The 14,924-nt window shown below is 47.1% G+C and overlaps 1 protein-coding gene across 4 annotated transcripts in view; it reads left to right on the top strand.

Moving 5' to 3' along the window:
* PLCL2 (phospholipase C like 2) overlaps positions 1 to 14,924 on the top strand; it is a 213,981-nt gene that overhangs the window by 171,676 nt on the left and 27,381 nt on the right. For 3 of the 4 annotated variants that reach the window (XM_086377578.1, XM_086375974.1, XM_086376828.1), the window contains exon 5: positions 7,400 to 7,509. The exons of the other annotated variant lie outside the window; for it this stretch is intronic. In XM_086377578.1, the coding sequence (XP_086233704.1) occupies positions 7,400 to 7,509 (110 nt within the window). The remainder of the gene's footprint in view (positions 1 to 7,399; positions 7,510 to 14,924) is intronic. 4 annotated transcript variants of the gene reach the window in all.

Genomic DNA, 14,924 nt, shown 5'->3' with positions numbered 1-14,924 from the left:
TGTCTTCTCGTGTCATTATTTTCATGCTGCTGCCCTCTTTACTGCACTACTGCCTCTAGACTCAGCCATTGTATTCCAAAGCAGAGTCACAAGGATTTCTGCATAAGAGGATTGTCAGATAATGCAGGCACTAGTTCCCTTACCCGGGCTTGCTTCCCGTGCTTCCAGAAGTCTGCAGCTTTTTACAGTGGTCAGCATGTTTAAGTAATGGGTCTTAGTGGGACTTAACACAACCCATGGTCAAATGACCTGTATATGGTGTGTGGTCAGTAAGTGTTACTGCCTGCCCAATTAGTGTTAATGCTTCAAGCATCAAAAATTATTTTCATTATCCAAATTGATGAGCCCTTTTGTATCTTAGTATTATGAATATTGACTACCGAAATACGGAACTATTATGAAAAGTCCAGTCGTTAAAGAAATCCTAGATAAGAGTTCAGTTTTACCTCTTCACATAAATACTCCTGATTGTTTCATAAAAAGAAACTAGAAAACATTTAAAAAATCTGGTTCAATATAAAATAATTTGGAAATAAATAATTACGTAAGTTGGGCCAGTCATTTTAAAAAACAGGATCTTGACCATCTTGTGTGTCTGGCACTGGAGCTCCCAGGCCTTTGGGTGGAGGCTGGGTCTTGGTTCCCAAATGGAGGTCTCTGCCTGTTAATGTTCCATGGGGTCAGGAGTTCCCTGGTGGTCCAGAGTCCTGGACTTGGGTCCCCCACCTCGGGGGTTTCAGCACCAGGACTTCACAGGCCACACAGAAGACGTAACCCCAAGATTAAAGGTGAAAGAGCATCTAACAGCCAAGAACACCCGAAGAGATTCACACACTTACAAAGGGAAAGGAAGAGAGGAAAAATGAGTAACAGCAGGAGTCAAGAAAGAAGAAAGCGATCAAGCCAATAATCAAACCCTTAAGGGAAAATGGATACTAAAAACTAGACTCCCAAAAATGCAGAATGAAAGACAAAACATCAGAAACAGAATTTAAAGCGTGGAAAAAACTGCAGTGCAACTAAGCAGTAAAATGAGGAAAATGAAGTGAATGTATTTTAAAATAAGGTGCTTTTTTTTTAAAAGCAGGAAAGGTTATACAAATTAAAGGAGTAATAAACAACATCATAACACCATGGGGAAAAAGGGGGGGCGGAATATACATAGAATATATATGAGGAGAAGGTCCCTGTGACTCCCCCACTTTCCTGCTCCACTCAGTCTGCCTCCTCGGAAAGTCCTCCAGTATTTTCAGGAAGGTCTCTGAGTCTGCTGTGGGCACTGTGGGGTCAGCTCAAACTCAGAGCCTGCCTTGCTTCAGCTTGTACTTATTCCCAAAGTCCACAATCTGATGCTCAATTCAGTTCAGTTGCTCAGTCGTGTCTGACTCTTTGCGACCCCGTGAACTGCAGCATGCCAGGCCTCCGTGTCCATTACCAACACCCAGAGTCCACCCAAACCCATGTCCATCGGTGATGCCATCCAACCATGTCATCCTCTGTCATCACCTTCTCCTCCCGCCTTCAATCTTTCCCAGCATCAGGGTCTTTTCCAGTGAGTCAGCTCTTTGCATCAGGTGGCCAAAGTATTGGAGCTTCAGCTTCAACATCAGTCCTTCCAATGAACACCCAGGACTGATCTCCTTTAGGATGGACTGGTTGGATCTCCTTGCAGTCCAAAGGACTCTCAAGAGTCTTCTTGAACACCACAGTTCAAAAGCATCAATTCTTCTATGCTCAGCTTTCTTTATAGTCCAACTCTCACATCCATGCATGAGTACTGGAAAAACCATAGCCTTTAGTAGACGGACCTTTGTTGGCAAAGTAATGTCTCTGCTTTTAAGATGCTGTCTAGGTTGGTCATAACTTTCCTTCCAAGGAGTAAGCGTCTTTTAATTTCATGGCTGCAGTCACCACCTGCAGTGATTTTGGAGCCCAGAAAAATAAAGTCAGCCACTGTTTCCACCCTTTCGCCATCTACTTGCCATGAAGTGATGGGACCGGGTGCCATGACCTTAGTTTTCTGAATGTTGAGCTTTACGCCAACTTTTCCCTCTCCTCTTTCACTTTCATCAAGAGGCTCTTTAGTTCTTCTCCACTTTCTGCCGTAAGGGTGGTGCCGTCTGCATATCTGAGGCTCACAGTCTGATGCTAGTTCCAGGGAATTGACCTGCTGCCCCTGCGGCTGCACGGCGACTCCCCCTCTTCCCTTTGCGCGCACAGCCTCCTACTGTTCGGCTTTGGCCCTGGGCCTGGTCCTGCTTACAGGTCTCTATTCTCGGCCGAGACACGGGGGTGAAAGGAGCCAGTTGTTGGGGTTCAGTCACCCTGGGGCGTGTGGGGAGTGCCTGCTGTGCCTGGAACTTGCGGGAAGTCACGAGGCGGCCGTGCGCCTTCCCAGAGGAGTTGGCCCTGTGTTGGGGGCCCCTTGGCAGGGCCAAGCCGCTTGGTCTCCCAGGTAGACGCGCCTTTTGCCTTCGAGCACCCTCCATTTCTCTGCCCTCTGGGGTTCCGAAGTTCCCCGTGACACCGCCTGTGTGGGGTTTCCCAGTGTGGAAACGTGTCCTCCTTCACGACTCCCTGCCCGGGTGCCGGCCGCTGTCCTGGAAGCGCTGTCTCCCTTTCTGCCTCTGCCTTTTGCCCTCGCCCATTCTGAGAATGCTGATTGGCCTTTCTGAAAGTATGGGGTCTTCCTGCCAGCATCCCTGAGCTGTCCTGTAGGAGCTGCCCCACACGCAGAGGGTGAGCTTTTGATGTGATCTCCCTGTCTTGAAAGTCTCCTCCGAATTCTTCTTCACCGTTTACTCAGGAAAGTTCCAGAGCCTCTCTCCAAGTGTCCCATGCAGTGTGTGCAAAGTGCTTGGTGAGTGGTCTTTTGTTTCCCTCGGTCTTGCCTCTGGCCTGGACTCTGCACGTCACCGGAGAGCAGTGAGCAGTACAGTCGTGCTGTGTGAGTCAAGGTGAGAACCCCTCAAATCCGAAGTCAACCTGTGCTGCGTGTTAGCGGCCTGGCAGAATGTTCACCAAAGTTAGTCTGTGAGTTAATAATGTGAAAATTCTTTTAAAGAAACAGATACGTTGTGTAGCAGACCAAGGAATGAAATGCCAGCCAATGGAACGGATGGTCTTGGCTACTTTCTAAAATGTAGGCTTTCCTATTTTTAACATAATTTTCCACTTTTCAGCTCATCACTTTTTGTGCCCACTTTTAAAGAACTTCACTATTAAATAACACATGCACACACTTACACACAAATACACTCACACATAGTCACACACACACATGCTCAGTCACACATACACACTCATACACACACACACACACTTGCACACACAGACTCACACACACCCTAACCCGAACTTTTTGCCTCCATTTGAAGAAGGGGAAGATAAGGGTGAAATGTCTTATGTCACTTTTAAAATGTTTTGCTTTTAATTGGAAGACAATTGCCTTACAATATCGTGTTGGTTTCTGCCGCACATCAGCATGAATCGGCCCTAGGCGTACACAGGCGCCCTGGCTCCTGAAGCTCCCGCCCAGGTTTTCATGGCGCACCAGGTCTGAGTTCCCAGCATCCACAGTGATTCTCGCTGGCCGTCTGCTTCCCGTATGATAACGGCTGTGCTTCTTGCTGCTCGGTTCTTCCCGTGCCCTGCTCCCCCGCTGTGTCTGCAGGTCTCTGTCTCTGGTCTGTCTCTCTGTTGCTGCCCTGCAAATAGGGCCATCAGCGCCCTTTTTCTAGGTTGCATATATACGCGTTTTTTCTCTTTCTGACTGACTTCACTTGTATAACAGGCTTTAGGTTCGTTCCTCTCACCAGAATGACTCAAACGTGTTCCTTTTTATGGCTGGGTAACAGTCCCCCGCGTACGTGTACCACGCTTCTTTATCCAGTCACCTGTCGGCCGACATCTAGGTTGCTTCCATGTTCTAGCTATTGTAAATAGAGCTGCAGGGAACACCGGGGTAGATGTGTGTTTTTCAGTTATGGTTTTTTCAGGGAATATGCCAAGCAGTAGGACTGCTGGGTCGTATGGTAGTTTTATTCTTAGTGTTTTTTAAGGACTCCCCACACTGTTCTCCATCGTGGCTGTACTTTAACAGACGTGTAGAATATAAGCTTCTTAGGCAGCTGTACTTGTTTTCTTATGTTTCCACATTTCATCTTTATCAGCATCACTTTTTAATCATCCGCACTGTTATTCTTCCTGAGTCCTCAGTCCTTCCCAAGGCAGCCTCTGACTCTCGTTCTTCTGACCTTTCTGAAGGCTGCCTCCTTGCGTCTGGGCTGGATGCTTGTCTGAGCTCAGCCTTGTCTTCCCGAGTCCTCGGTCCTTCCCAAGGCAGCCTCTGGCTCTCGTTCTTCTGACCTTTCTGAAGCCTGCCTCCTTGCGTCTGGGCTGGATGCTTGTCTGAGCTCAGCTGCCTCCTTGCGTCTGGGCTGGATGCTTGTCTGAGCTCAGCCTTGTTAACAGAGCCTCACTGCTCCACCCGCTCTCCTGTCTCGTCTCTTTTCCGTGTTCCATCTGGACGTCCACCTTCCAAGTCTCAGTGGTGCTTCTGAGACTACCCGAAATATGGATATTAAAGATTAATATCCTGAAGTCCAGATGATGCCGAAATATTAAAACTAAAGAACCACTGGGGTCTTATTGTCAGGGCCTCATCTGGCCACCTTCTAGGAGGTGCATCCGAGTCATCAAGGCATGTGCCAGGGAGCCTCTCAGACCTACCAGGGAGAAGTGTGTGTGTGTGTATGTGTGTGTGTGTGTTGCTTTAGCAGAAATCCTGGATTTTAGAACATAATTGCCACCTAGTCATGGTTATTATTTGTCTTTTTTTTTTAGTGTATTAAAGCAAGCACATCCAGGGAAGGTAGGAAGCAGATATGGGGGATGCGGCCCTCTATGTGCCAGGCTCCCAGCAGTGGGCTTGGGGGGAGGTTAGTGACCAAGCTGGGGCGTTGTCCAAAGAGAGGCCGAATGCAGGAGAAGGGTCAGTGTGGGAGTTTCCTAGACAATGCAATGACTTCTACTAATTACTGTTCCTTTTTTAAACCAGTGAGCTTCTTAAGCTTTATTAGCATGACAGGAATTAGGGCCCTGGCTCCTATTAGGAGAGAGAAAGTGGAGAAGAAGCAAGACTAGATTGGCAGGTCACTATATTTATCCTGTATGTCAGCCCTTGTTCACTGTTTAAAGACACTAAGGAATAAAGCTCCTGTCAGTCACTGTGTGAAGAACTGCTTTGAAGCGATGATGCATAGAAAGGGAGTGAGAAATTGGGGTGCCCAACTGAACAGGAAAAATGTACAGAAGAGCACGGGAAATGTCTTGTAAAATGACAGCTGCTCCAACATTGGTTGTAACAGCGAAAGATTGGAGACCACGTCCATCCGTGAGGGCTGGTTAAACCAGAGGCGGCTCATCTCCACAGTGTGTGTGGGGGGCTCTGTAGGTGTCAGAAAAGGGTGAGAAGGGCTTGATACGTGGGCAGCGAGCCATCCCCACCATGGCTGCATGGACAGCCACAGAGCACTGTGCATGCTGCACTGCTTTTGTGCAAAACACGGGGGATTGTGGATATATGGACACCTCTGCTTAGATCTTCAAGGAGAAAGAGGACAATAAAAGATAAACTAAAAACGCATAAAAATGTACAGGGGGAGGGAGGGATTAGGGTAGAGGAATCCAGGAAGAAAGTAAGATTTACCTGAATGCACCTTGATAAGCAGTTGGACTTAGGAATCATAAAAAAAAAAAAAATTTATCCAAAGAAGCAAAAACATTTCCCACCCCCACATACACAATGGGATAAAAAGGAAACAAATGACGTAATTGTACTTTTTCTGACATAACCTGTAAAGAAAATTACCTTGACTGACCTTAGAACACTGTGCTTTTATTACATTCTCAATGAGATGTACTCTAAGGACAAAAAAAAAAAGCAGAGTTTAAATTGTATTTAGCAGTCTTAATATTAGTTATGTCGATGTGGTTAATTAAGATTATCTGCCAAAGAAATGTCTAAGATTTAAGGAAAAAAACAGTGAAAACATTGTATCTGTAAATTTGAATTAGAAGTACAAGCAAGATCTTATTCTCCCCTTAAAAAAATAGCCCTGTGCCTAAGATCTGTTCACTAAGGAGCCTGGAAAACAGTGGAAACCCAGTAACAGTGAGCACTCCTAGCCCCCAGATTGCGGTCTTTGAGCTCCATTCTCCACTGTAAGAATCCAGAGGTCCTTGGAGAAATGCCTGGCTCCAGGCCCAGGTGAGCAGTGTACCTGCTAACTCTTGAATGTCTTATGCCAGAAGCCAGGGATGTGTCAAAGGCTAATCAGTGACCTCAGAAGGACTTAGAAACCCACCTGCAGGGTTCCCATTGGCCAGCGATGGGATACTGACTGCAAGTGAATATGTAAAGAAAACCCCCCGAGTTTTAATGATATTAAATCAGGAAGAGGACGTCCCACCACTCTCGCATTCACGCTGCTTTGAATGGCGGTGAGGAATGTGCACTGATTATGTGAATTATACAGAGTTATGGTGCCCTCTCCCCTCTGCTGCAGGCGGGGTCTGGGACCTCAGGTCATCTCACTGGGACAGGAAACAGTGCTTTGTACTTTTTTTCATCCCAAACTGCCAACATTGAGACCTTGGTTCAGTTTACTCAGTCGTGTCCGACTCTTTGTGACCCCATGGACTGCAGCACACCACGCCTCCCTGTCCATCACCAACTCCCGGAGTTTACCCAAACACATGTCCATTGAGTCAGTGATGCCATCCAACCATCTCACCCTCTGTCGTCCCCTTCTCCTGCCCCCAGTTCCTCCTAGCCTCAGAGTCTTTGCCAATGAGTCAGCTCTTCGCATCAGGTGGCCAAAGTATTGGAGCTTCAGCATCAGTCCTTCCAATGAACATTCAGGACTGATCTCCTTTAGGATGGACTGGTTGGATCTCCTTGCAGTCCAAGGGACTCTCAAGAGTCTTCTCCAACACCACAGTTCAAAAGCATCATTGAGACCTCGGTGGAGCTAAAATCAGCCTCCGAGATTCCAAAGCCTGGCCCTGGTCCAGGGTCCCTCCCTCTCCCTCAGCCTCAGTCTCTGAACCTGGCTGAGTCTCTTCAGCGCCCCCACCTCTAGAGGAAGAATGTGGATGGTCATCTGTGCCCTGGGCAGCCTCCCAGTCCACAGGCATGCACTCAGAGACGCTGTCTGCCTCGCTGGGGTTGTGAATTGGCATTGCTTCCCCCGCTGGAACTTTCTTATTTCGTCCTCTGTGAAATCTCAGTGGAGACTGGAATCTTTCTAGCTATACCTAGAAAGATAAATATTGCTGGCCCATTACCACCGACTGGGTGGGGAAGTAACGTCCTTTGTCGTTCTGCTTCTTTCAGCCATGGAGTTCCATGAGCACCTGCACAGCATCGGCACCAAGGAGGGCCTGAAGGAGCGCAAGCTGCAGAAGGCCGTGGAGAGCTTCACCTGGAACATCACCATCCTAAAGGTACTTCCGAGCCATTTCGGGCGTCCTGAGTTTGCAGCCCTTTCCGAGTGCTGCTTCCCACTCCTTTGTATCCTGTTTCCTGCGCTGTGCGTCACCAGCCCATCAAGGCTGCAGTGTCGTCACGGAAGTCCAGTGAGGACTCTGCTTTCGGGAGAGTCTGCGGCACGGTTGCTGCGCAGGCGGCTCACGGGGAGAAAAGGGGTTGAGTGGCTGGCACGTTGTGGGGCCTGCCAGGAAGGGAAAGGGCCTTGCGTTTCACCCTTGAAACACTGCAGACTTCATAGCTGCCAGTCGCTGCACTGGAAACAGCACTGATTACAGAGAAACGACTGGGAATTGGAAGATTCTATTTCCTCAAATTTCATTCAACGCTTGAAAGTATAATCACAGCCTTAATATTAATGTGATCCCAGAAAAAAAAAAAGGAAAGAATCGTGGGGGGCGTACTCGAAAGAAGTATGTGAAGGGAATTGCTGTTTGAAAGACATTTCCCTCCCTAACTGTTTTATCTGCTTCCTTCCTCCTTCCCTCCATCTCTCTTTTTCAGCATGACCACTTAAAAATTAACTGTTATTATTTTTATCATGAAAGTAATATATTTTCATTATAGAAAATGTCAAACTAGCGTAACCATAGGTAAACATAGCCTCACCATCCAGGGTCTTTTGCTGTACATTCCCTCAGCCTTTTTCTCTGTGGTATATATAATATGTTGTTGCTCAGTCGTGTCCAACTTTTGCAGCCCCATGGACTGTAGCCCACCAGGCTCCTCTGTCCCTGGGATTTTCCAGGCAAGAATGCTGGAGTGGGTTGCCATTCCCTTCTCCAGGGGATCTTCCCAACCCAGGGATCAAACCTGCATTTCCTGCATTGGCAAGCGGATTCTTTACCATTGAATCACCTGGGAAACCCTGCATATCATAAGACACGTTTTAAAAAATATTATTATGTATGTGCCTTGGGGCTTCTCTGGTGGCTCAGATGGTATAGAATCTGCCTGCCATGCAGGAAATCGGGTTTTGAGCCCTGGGTCGGGAAGGTCCCTTGGAGGAAGGCATGGCAACCCACTCCAGTATTCTTGCCTGGAGAATCGCCATGGACAGAGGAGCCCGGTGGGCTATAGTCCAGGGGGTCTCACAGAGTGGAACACGACTGAGCGGCTAAGCAGCAGCATGTGCCTTGGAACATTTTTGTGTTTTTATCTCAATGATCTTTTCTTCATCTCAGTGTTTGGGACCTTGAATAATAATAACACAGAAATATGATTTGTCTGGACCTTGGACAACTCAATGTAAAATTACTCTCTGGTTCACCCTCCCAGCTTTCTTCTCTGTTGAATTCAAAGCTTTAAAGACATTATCACAGCTGCCTCTTTTAATTTTCCTGTTCCCCCTCAAGTTAAAGGATCCACCCTGCAGCAGACAGTTTTCTTATTTCATTTAATGAGAAGTCACCCTTCCCAAGCTAGCCAACTTGCACTTTAACGCCCCTACTCATTTGTATAATTAAAGTCATTTTCTGAACTTCTTCAAATACTTCCCTTCCTACACATGTACTTTTTAAAAGCTCTAGATCTTCTGCTTAGTATTTAACTCTGATCACTTGTAGTTCAGTAAACGGCAGATAGTAAACTGTACTGTGGAGAGGCGTTTGGCTTTACAAGTTGCTGGTAGGCTCTGAACTTCCTGCAAACCTCAGGGGAAAATGGCGCCATAGTGTGTAGCCCTGATAGGAACAAAGGCTCATTTGGCTTTTTTTTATATAAGATCCCAGGGATCCTTAGGCGCATTACCGTTTGGGAAGCACTGGGCTGAGGACCCCTGGAAAGGGAAGCCCGGTGCACACAGTCCTGAAAAACAGCGGGCGCAAAGTAATGGCTCCGATTCTAGAAACGGGAAGTTGAACCGAGCGGCTGCACTGAGGAAACCATTTTCTTAGGAATTATGTCCAGGAGAAAGAACTAACTTTCTCAGACTTCTGTTCATATGGAAACGAATGCACAGGCCAGGGTTATGGTTTTGGAAGTCTCCAGGGTAGTACTTGCTCGCGGCGGTACTTGCGCACGGCAGAACCGGCCTGGAGTGCGGAAGGGCTGCAGAGACCTGCCTGTCTGTTCTGTTCGGCGGGAGGGCCTCGTTCGTGGCCGCGTATTCCACGGGTGCAGACGTCCTTTGGGCAGTCCAGTGCTCGCGGAGCTTTAGACGTGGGCCTGCGCTGAGCTCCCAGCCTTCTCCTGCAGGAGGGTGTGGGTCTCTCGCGTCCCTCTCCTCACCTGCTCTTTGCGTGGGGCTGGTCCTCCGGGGCTGTGCGTGGTGGGCAGCGGGCGCCCTCGTGGGGGCACAGAGGCTTGGGGAGGCCTCCAGACTTCCCCTCCGGACGTGCCGAGCAGCCCTGGAGTCGCCCGGGCGCCTAACGCGTGGTCTCCCGCGCCGCACCGCAGGCCTCCGGGGCCAGCGCCTCGGGGCGGCCTCAGGACTCCTGGCCGACAGGGTCCTCGGGCCTCGGGGGCTCCCGAGAAACCGAGCGCCGAGCAGAGGCCGCAGCTGCCTTCCGAATCCGCGCGCGCACCTGAGCCGCGCGGCAGGCAGGGCGGCCGGTGGTCGCGAGATGCAGGGCTCGCAGCGTGGGCATGGCCGATGAGACCCCTGGCCAGAAACGGCTTTCATCCGAGGGTGTCCAGCCCAGGTTTCATGAGTCTCTGCTGGCTTCGTTTAGTTTTTTCGGTTTTAAGGATTACTTTAAAATGCAGACATGGATGAAGGAGAAATGTCTATCTGATCCCACACCCAGAAGGACCCACTGTTAACATCTTGGCGTACTTTCTTTTAAAGGTTTATGTATGTATGTGTTTTGGGTGCGCTGAGCCTTCATTGCCTGCCCTGAGCGTTCTCTAGGCGCAACCAGGGCGGGCTGCTCTCTGGATCCGGCGCGTGGGCTCCTCCCCGCAGCGCGGGTTCTCTGTTGTGGAGCACAGGCTCAGCAGTTGTGGCTTAGTTACCCCGCGGCGGGGCGGGTCTTCCCGGACCAGGGATCGATCCTGTGTCCCCCGCATTGGCAGGTGGAGTCTTAACCATTGGACCACAGGGAAGCCCAACATCTTGTCATATTTACTTCATTTTTTTTCCTTTGAATAAAAATCATTTGTTTTTGTGAACATGTCTTCATTATAAAGAACATTTTTAATGTATAAAAGATAAGTTTTTAAATGACCTCAGATCCTCCATCCGAGAAATAATTGCTTTTAAACGTGTGACCTTATTCCAGGAACTGTTTTATATGCATACGGATGGGTGAATAGAGATATATTTTATTTTCTGAGTCATACTTTTTCCCCGTTTTTCACATCTTTGATATTTTTGTATGTCATATAATTCATGGAATCTTTGCATTGTAGCCTAGTTAAATTGGAGTGATTTTTTTCCTCGTGAAAATTGCTCAGTCGTGTCCGACTCTTGGTGACCCCATGGACTATACAGTCTGTGGGATTCTCCAGGCCCAGCTTTCTCAGAGTTTGTCTCTGTCCTGTCCTAGGGTTTCTGCTGATAACTGGGGAGAGGGTGTCATTCATTCCCACTGACTTCTGATTGCCTCTTTAATTCAGAAACCAGCCCTCAAGGCCTCACACTCATTAGATAGTCAGCACCACTCTCTTTTTTGATGAGCTTTATTGAGGTATAACTTACGTAAAATAAAATTCACCAGTTTTAACCGTGCAATTCAGTGAATTTAGACAAATGTGTATAGTCATGCAGCCTGCCACAGTGATGACTGTCATCCCCAGGAGTCCCCTTCTGCCCCTTTGCAGGAAACTCCCCTGCCGGCCACCTGCTGGTCTAATTTCTGTCTCTGTGGTTTCCCCTGCTCCAGAATGTCACATACATGGAGGCGTGTACTAGTAATCTTGGTGCCTGGCCTCTTGCATTCAGCAGAACATTTCTGAGAGTCATCCAAGCTGATGTTTCAGTAAGCTGTTCCTTTTTCCTAATAAATAGTGTTCTGTCCTCTGGGTGTGCCACACTGTGTCCATTCACTGGTGGGGGACATTTGGATTACTTCTAGTTTTCACATATTATGTATACAGCTGCAGTGAACATCCACATGCAAGTCTTTGGGTGAACATACAGTTTCTGTTTTCTGTGAGTGGAATTGCTCACTTGGTAACTGTGGGTGTGTCAGATTTTGTAGGAAATTGCCACGTGCTTTATGAACCGTTCCATAGAGAATCCCCCCAGCAGTGTTACGGGAGTTGCAGTCATCCCACACCTTTGTCAACACTCGATACCGTCAATTTGGTGAGCCAGTGAGTGTATATATAGAGTTTGAGCATCTTTTTGTTGGGTCTTTACTTTTTTTAGATTTTTAAAGAGGTCATGATGGGTCTTAGTGTGGCTTTGTTTTTTCTGCTTAGACTTCTTCAAGAGTTTTCTATCTGTGGGTTTATAGTTTTCATCAAATTTGGCAACATTTCAGCCACTGTTTCTTTAAATCTGTTTCCGTTTTGCCCTTTGCCGCCTCCCCCGGTGACTCGTGTGTGCGGATGTGCTGTTTGATGTTGTCCCACAAGTCACAGTGACTGCTCATTTGACTGAGGCCTCGCAGCTCGTTTCTTTTTCTATAGTTTCTAGAGTTGCGTCTTCAAGCAATATTGCTGTATCCTCCACAGCACCTCATCTGCCGCCGACCCTGTCCAGTGGGGTCTTGATTCCACTTTCCCGCTCTCCCTTCTGTGCTCGTGGCGTCCTCTCCCTCCTTGGACATGTGTATTTCCAGTTGCTGCTGTGTCCCTCCCTCCTTCTCTGTTACCCTTGACGGCACCTCGCCTCCCTGAGCTCGGGAGCAGACTGCTGGGCTCGATTGGGAAGCTCCCCTTGCATTGACCTTGCGTCTGGACCTGCTCTCCCAGGGCTCCCTGTCTTGCACTTTCTAAAAATCATTGCTTTGTACATTGTGTCTGGTTTTCTAGTTTTGTGTCAGCCCCATCCCTAACTGTCCCATGTCACCTCCTGCTTCCCTTCCCCTCTTCTCCTTCATCAAACAGAAGTAAAACGAGAAAGACAGTTTGTATCTCTCCAGGTCGGCTGACTGTTAGAATTTTCAGCATTTTTATGGATTACCAGTATGAGTTCTGTGGGTTTTAGACATTTACTAAATCCTGTCACGCTCTGGTCTCTGGGGTGGCTGCTCATGTTCGCGTGTTTGTTTTCCACTTTTACTCTTTCTGCTCGTTTCGTCACAGATGTGGGAGGAGGTTCTGTAACACCTTACGTTTTTATTTTCTATTGGAGTATAGTTGGTTTATAGTGTTGTGTTAGTTTCAAGTGTACAGCAGAGTGACTCAGTTACACATGTATATCTAGTCTTTTCAGAATTCTTTTCCCAGCTTCGGTTATTGCAGAATATTGAGTACAGCTCCCTGTGCTACACAGTAGACCCTTGCTGGTTATCTGTTTTCAATATGCAGTGAGTACATGTCAGCCCCAAACCCCGTTTATCCTCCCCCCAACGTTTTCCCTTTGGTAACAGCAAGTTTGTCTTCTAAGTCTGTGAGTTTGTCTCTATTTGGTAAATAAGTTCATTTGTATCATGTTTTTAGATTCTGCATATAAGTGATGTCATATATTTGTCTTACTCTGTCTGACTTAATCCCTATAGTGTGATACTCTCCAGGTCCATTCATGTTGTTGCAAATGGCATTGTTTCATTCTTATTAATGGCTGAGTAATATCCCCTTACTCAAGAACCAAGATTGCCAGAAGAAATATCAATAACCTCCGCTACACAGATGACATCACTTTATGGCAGAAAGCGAAGAAGAACTAAAGAACCTCTTGATGAAAGTGAAAGAGGAGAGTGAAAAAGTTGGCTTAAAACTTAACATTCAGAAAATTAAGATCATGGCATCTGGTCCCATCACTTCATGGAAAATAGATGGGGAAACAGTGGAAACAGTAAGAGATTTTGTTTTGGAGGGCTCCAAAATCACTGCACATGGTGACTGCAGCCATGAAATTAAAGACACTTGCTCCTTGGAAGGAAAGTTATGACCAACCTAGACGGCTTATTAAAAAGCAGAGACATTACTTTGCTGACAAAGGTCCGTCAAGTCCAGGCTATGGTTTTTCCTGTGGTCATGTACGGATGTGAGAGTTGGACTATAAAGAAAGCTAAGTGCTAAAGAATTGATGCTTTTGAACTGTGGTGTTGGAAGAGACTCCTGAGAGTCCCTTGGACTGCAAGGAGATCCAACCAGTCCATCCTAAAGGAGATCAGTCTGGGTGTTCATTGGAAGGACTGATGCTGAAGCTGAAGCTCCAATACTTTGGCCACCTGATGCGAAGAGCTGACTCACTGGAAAAGACCCTGATGCTGGGAAAGATTGAAAGTGGGAGGAGAAGGGGACGACAGAGGATGAGATGGTTGGATGGCATCACCGACTTGATGGACATGAGTTTGAGCAAGCACCCGGAGTTGGTGATGGACAGGGAGGCCTGGCGTGCTACAGTCCATGCGGTCACAAAGAGTCAGACACGACTGAGCGACTCAACTGAACTGAACATCCCAGGATATCTGTACCACGTCTTCCTCAGCCATTCAGCTGTCAGTGCGCATTTCAGGTGCTTCCATGGTCTGGCTGTTGGAAGCAGCACTGCAGTGAACAGCTGGGACGCATGTATCCTTTTCAACCATGTTTTTCTCCAGATACATGTCCAGCAGTGGGATTGCTGGATCGTATTGTAGCTCTTTTTACAGTTTCTTAAGGAACCTCCCTACTGTTCTCCATAGCGGTTGTACCAACTTACATTCCCGACAGTGGGGGAGGGTCCCCTTTCTCCAACACCCTCTCCAACATTTACTGTTGCAGACTTCTTGATGATGGCCGTTCTGAGGGGTGTGAGGTGATACCTCATGGCAGTTTTGATTGCATTTCTCTAATAATTAACGATGTTGAACATCCTTTTATGTGCCTCTTGGCCAGTTCTATTTCTTCTTTGGAGAAGTGAAGTGTCTACTTAGGTCTTCTGCCCATTTTTTTATTGTTACTTATATATATATATATATATATATATTTGAGCTTCATGAGCGGTTTGTAAATTTTGGAAATTAAGCTCTTGTCAGTCACATTGTTTACAAATACTTTCTCCTATGTTGTTTTTGTCATTTCCTTGTCTGTGCAAAAGCTTTTGACTTTAATTAATTCCCCTTTGTTTATTTTTCTTCTTCTTTTCATTCCTGTAGAAGACAGATATTGCTGCAATTTATATCCGTGTTGCGCCTGTTTTCCTCTAAGCGTTTTGTAGTCTCTGGTCTTACATATAGTTCTTTAATTCATTCTGAGTTTATTTTTATGTATGCTTTTATGTATTTTTTGTAAAGAATATTCTAATTTCATTCTGGGTGTGCAGCAGTCCAGTTTT

Source organism: Bos grunniens, chromosome 1, assembly GCF_055505025.1.
Source record: "Bos grunniens cultivar Pamir isolate PY7600 chromosome 1, Bosgru_T2T1.0, whole genome shotgun sequence".
Lineage (NCBI taxonomy): Eukaryota > Metazoa > Chordata > Mammalia > Artiodactyla > Bovidae > Bos > Bos grunniens.
Note: the sequence above shows the minus strand (reverse complement) of the source record. Positions and strands in the feature narration are given on the sequence as shown.